We start from the raw sequence: 13,385 nt of genomic DNA, 5'->3' as shown, positions 1-13,385 counted from the left end.
TATATTTAAATAGATAAACTATCGAGAGATATGGCATTAATTAAACAGGATATTGTAATAACTTTATTATATATTAATGTATGGACTATAATAAGAAGATATATAGAGATAATTTTAACATTTAAATAAGTATGAATTAAATTATATTTATTTTATTTAAACCGATTATTTTATTATTGATAATTTTATTCGATGTTTTGATAATTTTAAAACAAATTTGATCAAGGGAGTAAATAGTAGACGAAATCTTCCGAGTGAAACGAGAAACTCAGAAGCGAGAAATATAGATATATATTTATATGTATAAAATAATAAAAATCTTCGAAATTAGATATATTAAAGACATTAATTTAATTTAAGAGTTTTATAAATTTGTTTTTAAACGTTTTCTATTATATTTAAACTTTAATACTGTTTAGAAATATCTCTTTTATTACACTGATAATCGTTACAACTAAGTAATGAACTATTAAGGTTTATAAAAAAAAAATCTTCTTTAAAAGTTCTGGATGTATAGATAGCACTATTCTTTTCTTAAAAAAAAAAAAAAAACAAAACAAGACAGTTATTTGTCAAAGAAATTCTAAAATACTTTTCGTTAAAGTCAAAAACATTTAGATTATTGTGTATGAAAAAAAAAAATGGAAAATTCAAAGTGTAAGTCCAGGAAGATAAGGAAAATGTAAGCGTCAGTGAGATATATATTTAAAAAGGAAACAATTCTTTGATAGTAAATTATTCCAAGGCTTAAAGTATTTGAAGTAACGATTATGAATGATTTTTTTTAAAATCGATTCTATAATTTTAATTAAGCTTTCAAACAACTATTGAATGGTTTCTGACAGCGAATTAAAATGGCTCCATCCTTTAACATAAAACAACTAGTTTCATAGCAAGCTGATACAGTAACTATGAGTAATTAAAGCGAGTGAATGTGTTAGTTGTAGCTGTGTGTTACTATTTTCAGACAAATGAAATATCCGGCTCCATATTCCCAGTCGTGGTCTACAACGGAACCGGTTAAAAAACACGGAAAAATGCAAAAAAGTACCTCGTTCCAGGGAAATCAGTACGAGTTATTATTACGAAAAATATTAATATTATATTAATTACTATTAATTAATGAGACTCCTCGCAATATAAGACTATTAAACACATTTAATATGAGACAATTTTAGGGCGGAAGTAAGAGTTTTAAAATCCGATTATTCCTATAACGGTTTCCGACTTTTAGAATTTTTTTTTTTTACTCGAATTAATATTTAAGTTATACACATATTGATCGACACCATCACGCTTATATGTGACGTTGGTGCGCGTCGTAACTAATTACGAAGCTTTTTCCGTTTCACACAATAACCTGCGTTTATAATCTGTGACAGAAGTAGGAATGAAAAACTTTTAACTGTCCGTTTGTAGTGAAGATTGAAACTTATGGTAAACACAAGTATATTGCTGGTTGCATTAAGAGTTGAACCTGTTAGTAATATTTCGTATGTCTTATATAAGTGTTCATATAATGATTAAATAGATCATTAAAAGTAATAATCTATCATCACCAACGAAAATCGTAATATTAAAAAAAAGGACGGTTATGTATCAGTCTATAGTTTTCTTTACTAGTGCTAAATTTTAGAAACTTTTAATTATAATTCACAAATTAATACACGTGTAAATATATACTCAAAAAAAAAAAATATTTTTTTATGCACATGTTGTCACAGCCAAAATAAATACGAAGTATTGCCGATTTTTAATTAATTAACTTCGTAAGTAAAAGTACTAAGGTAGGTAATATGTATACACACGATAAAACTGTTCGTGTCTAGTTTGCAACACGTTGTAAGGGTGACGTGATTGTTATAGATGTTGCAGGCTGCGACCTAAGCCTTTGAAAGAAGGTTGTAACCCCTTCGCCCCGCATCTCAAGTACGGCTTGTTCCCAAGGAAAGTCACAAGGTCTGTGCTCATTCGTTTTTCATTTATCACTTAAAATATTTAATTGATATAGCTATGTAATTTACGTCAACAATAAAGTTTTTTTTTTTCTTATAAAAGTAATGAATCACAAACCATAAATATTAAGGGACACTTAACAATATAGGTTTGAAATATATTTAAATTTTTTTTTTTGAAAAGTCCTATAATTCATTATAGTTGCCATATCAATGTTCTTTAAATCCTTTCTTTATTTAAATTAAATCTATAACACTATATGTATGTATAAGTTAATTTTATTTTCAAAGGGTTACGAATAATGAAATGTTGAAAAGGCAGCCGGAAGTTGGTCATTTGAACACGAATAAAAAACGTATGACAAGAGACACAAAGAAAATGAAAGAAGGTACATTTGTTTGTATTGAATAAAAATATATTTTATGTTAGATTTTTACAGAGAGTCGTTTCAAAAACGTTTTTATTGCCAATATATTTACTGTTGCCATTAGGATTTAAAAGTTCTTTGTATCTAAATTTTATGTAATATTCCAAAGCGTATGTAAATGTAAAAATGGACTTCTAAAATATACATTAAATCTATTTACCTGAAAAATACACGTAATATTTCTATAGTTGTATATTTAAACTGAGTAAAAAGTAAGTAATTTATTGGGTGATTTTATTAACAGGGCAACCCTCCCCTCAGCTGGTAATTCGCTCCATTGACAAGTTGTCGCGCCGTCTGTCATCCTCCGGTATAAATCATATCGACATACAGCCGCGGAATTTGACGGACAAGAAGAAGAGACATGATAACTACATATATAAGAAGAACCAAGCTTTTTACTAATTACAAATCCACAGTTAATTAAAAAAAGTTTATATATAATGAAACCATGCAAACTCCTTGGTACATATATTGACATTGGCAGAATGTAGCGTGCAAAGAATTGTTGTAAATAACTAGTTAATTTCAGCAAGTAAATCTGTATCAATACCTCTGTTCCCCTACCATGGGTAGTCGTTGCCAAACCAAAAGCATAGTTTTTCGTTTAGAAATCTCAATACATTATATTAGTAGGTATATGAATGAAGAACTCAATGCGCGTGTGTAATGATAAAACCCTTGGTAGGGGAACAGATTATATAATTTTTACTTTTTTTATTTTGACAAGTGCTACCTGTTTTTTTATCTGTTCCACCTTTTTGGCGCCATAATATGAATACTATTTAAATTTTTGCGAATATAATAAAGACGTCTTTTTATATTATACGAACTTGTATATCAATAACGCATTATTTATTTCTTGTGAGACAACCGACTGGTTTCGTCTCTGAACCGATTTTGATGCGACTCTTTCAATGAAGAGAAATCTATGGACGGGATTTTAAATATTTTTACATACTTTATAATATTATTATTAGACAGTGTCATTACATTACACATTGGTGAAGGGGAAAAATAGGGAAAAGACGTATTTTATTTTAAATATTTATTAAAACTTCTTCATTCTTTTTACAAGGAACTAATATATTGCATTAACAACTGTTATGTATATGGGAGGTGTAAAAATTGAATTCTACCTACAAAATACCCTACTTTTAAAGCTACCCTCAACATATCAGTCACATTGAACAGTCGACATGTTTGTATTTATATAAATAATGGAAAAAGAGAATAATTCATGAACACTATCTGGAGTCGAACCTACGACTGCAAGGATGTGGGATCCCGGCCGTTTCAACAACTGAGCTGTTGTGCGCTTAGTGTGACAAAGTCATATTTTTATAATACTTGTTTTTTGATATGTTCATTTAGTAATAGTTAATATATATATATATATATATATATATATTAATATATATATATATATATATATATATATATATATATATTAAATGAGTCATTACAATAATAGTAAGTAATATTTTTTTAAATAAAATTCATTATATGTATGTATGTATGTAACTTAACTCGCAAACTGAACTAACTGAGTTTAAATTGCTTAACAACTATGTACCGCCAATATTTCCGTTAATATCTATATCACTATCCCCGGAGATATTCCCATCGAGGGCGCACTCAAAGTATTCAGCGGTAAAAATTTTAATCACACATACATATTCGTTGTACTGGAACTGTCTGCACTTAAATAATTTAATATTAATGGAAGAACATACATTAACATTATGCTAATTTAGACTAAATTAATATGTACACATATAATTCTATGACTTCACTCAAACGACTGTTGTCACTCATTCTCGGTCACTTAACAGCTGTCTCACTGGTTGTCACTGACCCCGTTCACCAAGCCGTAGCTAACTTGGTCGGCCTTCACCTGTGGCTTGCCCATCATCATCATCAGCTCGTCGTATCTCTGCTTCTGTTCATCGGTCATGTTTAAGTTGTGATATTTCAGGTGATAATTGAGATGGCTGCTCTGCTTGAATCGCTTCTGGCATATACCGCACTGGAAGGGAGCCACATTCGTGTGTGTCCTCATATGCTGTTGTAGGTGTACCGACTGGCAGAAAGCTTTGCTGCATATAACACACCTGTACGGTTTTATTTTGGTGTGTATCCGCAGGTGCTGGTCGAGGCCGGACTTCTGGGTGAAGGTCTTGGAGCAGAATGAGCAGGTGAACGGCCTGTCTCCGGTGTGCATCCTCATATGCTGGTTGACCCCCGCCTGCTGTGTGAACCTCTTGTGGCAGACGGTGCATTCGAATGGTTTCAGTTTGATATGGCTGGTCTGGCTGTGGAAGCTTAGGTCTTTGGCGTTGTCAAAGCCAATTCCGCACACCTGGAATTACAGAGACACGTTTTTTTTTATTCTATAGAGATGAAACCTCTCATCATTCCATGGATACACCGTGCGGGTGCCGGGTCCATGATGCAGGGAGAGGAGCTTCAACAGTGCCTGGGACTTGCGACCCAGGTGTAGGTTTAAGGGCCCTATCTAACGCGCGTTAAACGCTCACCTCCCCTGTCCAAGCTCCTCTCTCTGCCTAACCAAATTTGTAAAGAACCTACTAGGGCTGATTTCGATGCATGTTTATATACTAGCTCTGTTACCCACTTTGCCTATGAATGGAATTTTTTTTAAATATTAATGATATAGGCAGGTTTTAATATAAAATTGGGCCTGAGTCACAACTTATTAGCTCAGATCAAGACAACAGTTTTGAAGATTAACCGTACCACCGACAGACAGACATAAATAAATGTTATCTGATATATGTCTTTAGAATAAATCAGTTACTTATGTTTTAGAAACAGATTATACAAATTTATTTACTTGGCATTTCATTATTAAAATGGCTATATATATATATATACATATATATAAATATATATATATATATATATATATATATATATATATAATTTTCATGATTTTACTAAATGAAAATCGACAAATACAGAACCTTCCTGTTTGCAGTCGGTCAATTAACAATAAACACTGCATCATAGTCACCTGACACACGTAGGGCTCCAGGGTGTGAGCGAGGGGCTTCTCGCAGACCTGGCAGCGGAGCCCCTTCCTCCGGCGCGTGTGTTCGTCCCGCCAGTGGGCGGAGTATTGACAGCACGAGAGGAACATCTGGTGACAGAGACCGGAAGGAGCGCGAGTGGATGGCTGGAGACACTCGAACGGACCGCTGGGGATAAACAGGAGATATATATATAACGGGAGGTGTGAAAAATCACTCTTCCTACAAATCTATACTACACTTAAAGCTACCTTATATGTAGTTGACTAGCAACCATTGTTCAGCTGATACAAGACAGTATGAATGATGTAGAATCTACATGCTTGTTCTAGTATAGACACACATGAGAAGTCAGGGATTAAGGAAGTATAGTTTCCAGAGGCTTGTATCCACCACATCATATACCGGTTTTGATAACACTTATATCACCAAATATATCATTTTTAAAACTGAATTTTCGAGTTATTTGAGTTTACACACACACACACACACATGTATACATTAAATAAAACTATTGTTTAAAATTAATTAGTATGTATGTTTGTTGCTCCTTCACGTCAAACGTACTGAACTGATTTTGATTAAACTTTACAGTAATGTATCTTATGCATTATAATAGCACATAGTATATAATATATCCTCAGTCCGTGTAGTTCCCGGGAACACTTCATTACGGGTGTATTGTGTGAAGTAACGCGACACGCGATAGATGGCGCTGACGGTTGGCTCACAGATATTGAACATATAAACTTCTCATTGAACCCACGCCTAAGGCAAAGGCGGGAGCACCGCTAACTACAACCAGTACCAAACAAATATTTATTTTCACCTGATCGCCTGAACCTCCTTATCCTTCTTGACTTGTCTCATGTCCCTCACAGGTTTATCTCTCTCGATCTGAAAACAACGGCCCATTATATAATTTAGCACAACCAGGTAAAGATCTGGGATCATTCGTACATTAAAAATAAACAAATACAAATCTAATATTGGAAGGTTTGTCAGTTTTTCAGGAAATATGTTGCTTAGTTAAAAATCGACTTAACAGATTACGATGAAACTGCTGGTTAAATAACCGAATAAGATACATGATATATTTTTCTGGTTAACCCGAAATCAAGTGTAACATTTAAGTATGAAGTCGTCCCACAGACGATAGATGGCGCTTCACAGATATCTTATATTAAAAACAATATACATTTTCCTTAGTCAAACCAAAGCTAACAATAAAATATAACCTAAGATTATAGTTTTATAAACCTAGTCCTTGCGATGGATAAAAAAGGTCAAATCACTAGAGAGGTAGATGGTTGCTGGTGAAGGCACCCCTTGTGTAATGTGCATGAAGCATAGAGGCTGGAGAGGGGGTAACTGTACCCGACTCCACAGGCAAGACTAAGTTACTTGACTCAAGTATAGTTAGTCAGTATAGTTTTACTAAACTCAACTCATCTACGAAGATCGTTATACAAAATCAAATAAAATAATCGTAATAAGATTAATTTCCTGCTCATAGATGTGAAGTTTTACATACATACATACATACATACACATTAGTTACCAAACTACTGTGACCCCTGACCTTTTCCTTCTTGAATCTCTTTATTTCCGGCTGGCCGTCCGACTTTATGATGATGTAGCTGACATCGTTAGACGCTAGACTCATCAGATTTGTGGGCTCCATGGATGATATCAGTTCCTCGGTCCTTCGTTTCATTGCTTCTTGCTCTTGTACGCTGTACTTCCGTTTCTGAAAAATATTTTGTCGTATATAAAAATTGTGCAATACACAGATACATCTCCACAGAGAGTCGGAGAGTCGGAGAGGATGGAGGAGGAGGATGCGCCTGCCATATTGTAAATGTACATATAATGTAGAGAAATTATTTTAATATTCTTAATGATGGTTTTTAGAGATGATGTAACAAAATTAAAGAGTTACACTCTATGGCTGTGACTCGACCAATGTGATTCAAATATAGCTATATATTTCTTAAACATCAAATAAAAAGCTTAATGATAAAGATGTTTTTACAGCATTAATATGTAGAATATGTATTTAATGTGACGATGGACAAAGGAAAAAGTTAGAGACCTATATATTATGGCCTAATATATCCACTCACTCACCGTTTTAACATATTGTTTGACACACAAGTCCTCTCCGAGGAGGTATCTGTCTATATGCTCTATCCTAGCGTGGTTCTGCAGCGCCGTCTCAGACACGAACGTCTTACTGCAGGCCTTACATGACACTGTATCTTCATCCTCATCTTCAGACAATTTTTCTTGCTACACATAATAATATAATATAATACGTTTTACACATCACAATTTATAGGAACATTGAATTGTTTCTTTTGTTCGATATAATGATCACGGAATTTCGTTGTTTACTTGCTTAATAGAAGATTTGTAATCGTTGGTGACAGAATATTTTTCATTAGCAATTTTACGTTCGATTATAGATTATTCTACGTACCTTTATTTTTGTTAAAGGGATAACGTTCACTTCCCTCACTTGACGAGACATAATATCTGCAATAGAAATATCATAGTATTATATCGATAGTTAATATACAGAGATAATTTCCAACTTTAATAACGTGATATAATACCAAAAGTATATAAAAACGCCATTAAAATGTAATTTTATAAATCGATATATAAATATCCACTAAATTTATCAACAATAATTCATATAAAATTTTTAAATCGTTTTCAAAATAGCGGGAATACAAATTGACAAAATTTTTTTTAAAGATATGGCTACGAATCTTGGCTATGGCAAATATAAAATTGATATGTTTATTTTGCTATTTTGATAACTAACCTAGTATTTGGATTCGTATTTCTTCTTCCTTTACTTGTTTAAACTATAATAAACAAGAATTAATAAGTGTTTGTAAATAATAAACCTAGCTAACACTAGAACCACAAAGTTGTTGTTGGAATAGTGACGTTTGTTTTTTTTTAATTAAAAATAAGAAATTAAAAAATAAAAATGTAAACTATGGCGTCCTTTTTAAAAATTAAATATGTCAAATAGTTTTATGTCAAACACTTGCGGTATATATTTATTGATACCCAAATGATATTTTAGCACTCTCAGAGCAAACAAAGCTTCATTTCACTAGAATATTATCATTTTATGATATCTTTCCGCCATTACGTGAGTCAGAAGATGTAGTTAACTAGTTAGTAATAAGTTAATTTGACATTCGAGCATTCTGACGTTGACGTTTAGAATATACTTGACATCAAAATCTAATAATTGAGAGAAAGATTTAGTCTATAATAAAGAAATAGCAATACGAAATAGTTTTTATATTTAGTGTAATATATGAATAAAATTTTTATTATATTATATTGAAAAGATTCCTGTTAATATGAGTATTAATATGACATTCTTTTTATTAAAGGAAGAAATTGTTGAAAGTTTAATTGCTTTTTAGATAAAATACACGATAAATCATGAATGTTTGAACTGTAGTTGTTATTAAATAATCTCCTAGGTTTAAATGATCTTTTTTTAAATAGTAGACATCGTTACTTTCCTCTTATAACATATCTACATTGTTAAATCGATATTGTTACTATAAAAATATTATAACAAGTTTTATAAGCAAACGTTTATATAATTATTTATTAATCAAAATGGCTACCAAAGCTACAACAATAAAAGAGGCTATAAAAAGATGGGAGGAGAAAACTGGACAACATGCTGCCACCGCAACGGAAGTTAGTTTAGTATTTCAATGGCCTCCAATAGAAAAAATGGATAATACATTATCGTCCCTTGTTAATTGCGAGTAAGTCTGAAAATATAGCGCACCTATACAAAAAATTTCAATTAAAATAAGATATGAGTAGAACATAAAAAAAAATTGTGCATGGACTCCCAATGTGCGAAAGAAGTGAAATTTTGTTTCGTTGGAATGCAAACAGAGGGGCGGAAATTGATTTTGAAATAATTTTTAGTGTTTCTTTAAGAAAAACTTTATTCACATTACTTACAAGTTACGATTGATTGCCCGCGTTCGAGTACCATGCATTCCCTCTCGCTCTGTCTCTGCATACCACCCTCCCCCAGGAGCATTAAAGGTTTAAAGCAACCTTGTTCCATTAGAAGCTTCACTTCGAAGGTATGTAGTAAAAGATTAAAATGAAATTTACGACAATATTTTATATATGTTCTTTCAAGATGTATTCGCGAATTTTAAAGCGCGTTGTGATGATAGAGCTTACGGTCCCTTGGGAAACCAACATCCCCAAAACATCCCCAAATATTACGAGCTCACAAACGAACTCACTCGAAATAGGTTCGTTGTGGATTTATACGCGGTAGAAGTGGGAGCGAGAGGTATAACGGCTAAATCTCTCTACAACCTGCTAAAAGACTTGGGTCTGTCCAGAACCCACATCAATTCGTTCTTGGAACGTACTGCGAAGGTAGCCCTAGTAGGTTTTTTTCGAATATGGTTCGGTAGGGAGAAGAGCTTGGACAGTGGAGGTGAGCGTTTAACGCGCGTTAGTTAGGGTCCTTAAACCTAAACCTGGGTCGCAAGTCCCAGGCACTGTTGTAGCTCCTCTCCCTGCAACGCGATGGACCCGGCACCCGCACGGTGAATCCATTGAATGCTAAGAGGTTTCGTCTCATTTCAGAAAGTTGAGTTTATCCACAAATTTGATAGAAAAAGCCACAGGTCTTAACAGTCTGAAGAAACTTCGTGTTTTGTCACTCGGTCGTAATTACATCAAATCGTTCGCTGGAATGGTTAGTAACCGAATACTTTAAGCAACGCAACTTAAATAATAATAAAAAAACGAGATTTTGATAGAATATTAGACATCATGTTATGTATCTTTATATGTAAGTGACAGAACAAGTATATATATATATATATATATATATATATATATATATATATATATTGCTTGAGTCATTCTTTTCAACAATTTTAAATGTCAAATTGCTCGGTTTTTCAACATAATACTTGTAAACGTGACATTCTACGTTGCTATACCCCAGGAATGTCTCGGCGACACGTTGGAAGAGCTCTGGATATCTTATAACTTGATAGAGAAATTAAAAGGAGTCAACGTGCTTCGGAATTTGAAGGTGCTTTATATGAGCAATAATCTGGTTAAGGAATGGAGCGAATTTAATAAATTGCAAGTGAGTTTTAACTTATTTTACTTTGTATATTGCTGGCTCCAAGTTTATATAGATTAAGTATACTGTGTTTGGTATATTAATGCATATTTTTATGCTGTGGCTTCTGGCACTGGTTTCTTGGAATATTCTGCCAATGTCAACGTTTTTAATTATTGGACGATTTAAAATCTTGAGTACTTCAATGAATGATTGTTGATAACGTTTGTAACCGAAACTTTTTTGGAAGTATGGTGTCATACAAGATTGTGAAACATATTTTATCTGTGACTTTTTTTTTTTAAATTTATATTTGGAATGAAATCGCTTATAATCAATCAAACATGCTTTTTATTAGATGAATTTTTTTTTATCTTTCTAAAATTAATACTATAATACATTTAGTGGCTCGGTTGCATTAAATATTAATTTGAAATATAGTTTTGTTTAATCTATGGACGTTTTTATTTTATCATACACGTACAATACACCTGATATACATTCCTATTTATGACACTAGATTTATAAATACAATTTCAGACTCGTTGTAAATATAAAGCGTGAAAGGGGTTCAAACAAATAAGAAGCTTTGTGATATTTATTAAAAATTAGGGTTTATTAGGATTAAAAGGATAATATGAATCACTTAAATCCACGTCTTGTGGTAGTTTATTTTTTTTTTGTACAAGGAACTCCAAAACCTTGACGACCTCCTTTTTGTGGGTAATCCTCTTTACGACGCTTGTGAGCTTGAGGTGTGGCGATCTGAGGCAGCGCGTCGCCTGCCGGTGCTGAAGAAGTTAGATGGAGAGAATGTGCTAAGAGACGATGGCCCGCCGTTGATAGTTGCAGATATTGAGGTATATAATTATGAAAGACCTAAATAAAATATTCTTTATTTTTACGAGCATTACGTGAGACTTAATAATATTCAATACTTATCTTTAATCTGGTCGTGGTGGCCTGGAGGTTAAAGGCTCGCCTCTCACACGCGAGGGCGCGGGTTCGAAACCTGGCAAGTACCAATGTGATCTCTACCGAGTCATATGTACTGTCTAAGAGTATTTAGACACCACTGACGGACGGCGAAGAAAAACATCGTGAGGAAACCTGGTCTTATAAATTCAAATTATAAGCTTGAAATCGCCAACCCGTCTTGAGCAAGCGTGGTGATTAATGCTCTAACCTTCTCCATGTGAGAAGATGCCTTTGCTCAGCAGTGGACTCCGATAGGCTGATGATGATCTTTAATCTGCGACCCAAAGTTTTGGCGCCAAAAGTACATTGTCAATTTGTTTGTTTATAAATTTGGTAGTATCTATGTATGATTGTGTTGAAAGTTTTGAAGTGAGATATTATTGGACCAAGTTTAAATTTTTACAACGATTCGCTTTGGATTTTATCAGTGTCTTAGCATTTACGTGTAATTTTCTTCCGTGAGAAAATATTTATAAATTATATCAACTGTTACAGCCGGACGGCGGAGACGCGGTCGAGACGTTAGTCAGTGCCGAACCCAATGATTAAGAAAGGTGGAGATAAGACATTTTTCTTGACCTTCCGAAATTTGACCAATCATATTCGTATTAGAAATCACCATATCCTGTACTATCTTGTAATTTATGTCAAATAAAATACACGTGAATAGAAAAAATATTTTTATTTACACAGTAAATAAAGTGACCTCCTTTAAATATACATTATTGTTTCAAAGGCATTTTAATGTAGCAAACATTATGGCATTTATAATACAGACACGTCGTGGAGACTCGTATGAATAGTACGCTTACCACGAGATTGCATCGTGAGACTACACACGGAGCGTTAATAGTATATCGTTAATGAATTTCAAAACACAATAAACTAAGGTTATTGAAAATAAAACGTGAAATGTTTCGTATTTACTATGTGGTGTGTCGATGCGAACTTGTTATAAGCAAACAAACTGACACCGCACACCAAATACGAGTTAGTGTCCTATATCAACAGAAATACTGAAAGTATTCAAGTAATATATGCAATCTGGGCGGAAATTATTTTAAAATATATTTATTAATATATAAGTATTGTCATAGTGTATAGCCATTTGATACATAAAGATAAAAACCTTACACTTGCTGGAATAATTTAAATATATATATATATATATATATATATATATATATATCTATATATAGACATAAACTGACAACACTAACTCGTATTAATCAAACTCTAGAAGTCGTGTAATAACTTATAATTTGACGTATTTTTATATGAAACACTATGTTTATAACATAAAACAGAACATCAATAGTGAGAGGTCACGGTACGTATCAGTTTAAAAATGTTTTAGACGATTGATTTTTTTAATATAACAATTAAACTTAGGGCCTTACCACCGGTTAGCATTGTTAAACTCCACACGGACAGTTATTTTGTTTTACCATAAAGATGAGTAAGAATACCTTTAGCTAGTATACCTTTGTTAAGTTGTCTAGATTTGGTTTGACCTCTCATCGATAGCATACCCAAGGGACACCATGAGTACATAGGAAATTACAAGAAATAGGAGACATTCTGCAGCCATATCCATGATGGACGCTGCTGTTCTTTACAATCTTCCTTAATTTAAACCCACATCCACACTCTCTCCCATACCCACATAGTTCAGCACCGTAACAGTTCCAAGTCATAGAATTCTTGATGTCATAACTTGATGTGTCATATAAGTGTGATTGTCTTTCTAAGTGGTATATGTGATTAATTTAATCACAAACTTATTATTTTCCAAATCATGGGAATGTGGAGATGT

The 13,385-nt window shown here is 32.9% G+C and overlaps 3 protein-coding genes across 4 annotated transcripts; 2 read left to right on the top strand and 1 right to left on the bottom strand.

Moving 5' to 3' along the window:
- The first annotated feature begins 527 nt into the window (after nucleotides 1–527).
- LOC116778533 (uncharacterized) lies at nucleotides 528–3,230 on the top strand. Of its 2 annotated transcripts, none has more exons than XM_061525825.1 (5): nucleotides 528–682; nucleotides 968–1,075; nucleotides 1,867–1,959; nucleotides 2,247–2,344; nucleotides 2,628–3,230. In XM_061525825.1, exons 1-5 carry the CDS (start codon nucleotides 642–644, stop codon nucleotides 2,786–2,788), a joined length of 501 nt encoding a protein of 166 aa, XP_061381809.1. In that variant the 5' UTR covers nucleotides 528–641; the 3' UTR covers nucleotides 2,789–3,230. The 2 variants fall into 2 exon arrangements, with proteins under 2 accessions (XP_061381809.1, XP_032528452.2); XM_032672561.2 differs by having other exon boundaries at nucleotides 529–682; nucleotides 968–1,069.
- Nucleotides 3,231–3,416: 186 nt separating this feature from the next.
- On the bottom strand, nucleotides 3,417–8,650 carry LOC116778534 (zinc finger protein 84-like). Its single transcript, XM_032672562.2, has 7 exons — nucleotides 8,270–8,650; nucleotides 7,919–7,974; nucleotides 7,567–7,728; nucleotides 7,019–7,186; nucleotides 6,266–6,333; nucleotides 5,421–5,604; nucleotides 3,417–4,745 (listed from the first exon to the last, which is right to left on the bottom strand). Exons 2-7 carry the CDS (start codon nucleotides 7,967–7,969, stop codon nucleotides 4,224–4,226), a joined length of 1,155 nt encoding a protein of 384 aa, XP_032528453.2. The 5' UTR covers nucleotides 7,970–7,974; nucleotides 8,270–8,650; the 3' UTR covers nucleotides 3,417–4,223.
- Nucleotides 8,651–9,000: 350 nt separating this feature from the next.
- LOC116778536 (dynein axonemal light chain 1-like) lies at nucleotides 9,001–12,437 on the top strand. The gene is made up of 5 exons (XM_061525827.1): nucleotides 9,001–9,248; nucleotides 10,102–10,213; nucleotides 10,469–10,615; nucleotides 11,281–11,451; nucleotides 12,065–12,437. The coding sequence occupies exons 1-5, from the start codon at nucleotides 9,094–9,096 to the stop codon at nucleotides 12,116–12,118; spliced, it is 639 nt and encodes a 212-aa protein (XP_061381811.1). The 5' UTR covers nucleotides 9,001–9,093; the 3' UTR covers nucleotides 12,119–12,437.
- Nucleotides 12,438–13,385: the final 948 nt, after the last annotated feature.

This window comes from Danaus plexippus, chromosome 31 (genome assembly GCF_018135715.1).
Source record: "Danaus plexippus chromosome 31, MEX_DaPlex, whole genome shotgun sequence".
In the NCBI taxonomy this organism is placed as follows: domain Eukaryota; kingdom Metazoa; phylum Arthropoda; class Insecta; order Lepidoptera; family Nymphalidae; genus Danaus; species Danaus plexippus.
Note: the sequence above shows the minus strand (reverse complement) of the source record. Positions and strands in the feature narration are given on the sequence as shown.

Bases quoted from the DNA above. Each gene is read 5' to 3' on its own strand.
- LOC116778533 (XM_061525825.1), top strand. From the start codon at position 642: ATGGAAAATTCAAAGTGTAAGTCCAGGAAGATAAGGAAAAT. The intron at 683-967 runs GTAAGCGTCAGT...TACTATTTTCAG, and splicing joins TCCAGGAAGATAAGGAAAAT to ACAAATGAAATATCCGGCTC. The intron at 1,076-1,866 runs GTTATTATTACG...TGATTGTTATAG, and splicing joins TTCCAGGGAAATCAGTACGA to ATGTTGCAGGCTGCGACCTA.
- LOC116778534 (XM_032672562.2), bottom strand. From the start codon at position 7,969: ATGTCTCGTCAAGTGAGGGAAGTGAACGTTATCCCTTTAACAAAAATA. The intron at 5,605-6,265 runs GTGAAAATAAAT...GTTTATCCCCAG, and splicing joins AAGGAGGTTCAGGCGATCAG to CGGTCCGTTCGAGTGTCTCC. The intron at 4,746-5,420 runs GTGACTATGATG...CTGTAATTCCAG, and splicing joins TGGAGCCCTACGTGTGTCAG to GTGTGCGGAATTGGCTTTGA.
- LOC116778536 (XM_061525827.1), top strand. From the start codon at position 9,094: ATGGCTACCAAAGCTACAACAATAAAAGAGGCTATAAAAAGATGGGAG. The intron at 9,249-10,101 runs GTAAGTCTGAAA...GTCTCATTTCAG, and splicing joins TCGTCCCTTGTTAATTGCGA to AAAGTTGAGTTTATCCACAA. The intron at 10,616-11,280 runs GTGAGTTTTAAC...TTTTTGTACAAG, and splicing joins GCGAATTTAATAAATTGCAA to GAACTCCAAAACCTTGACGA.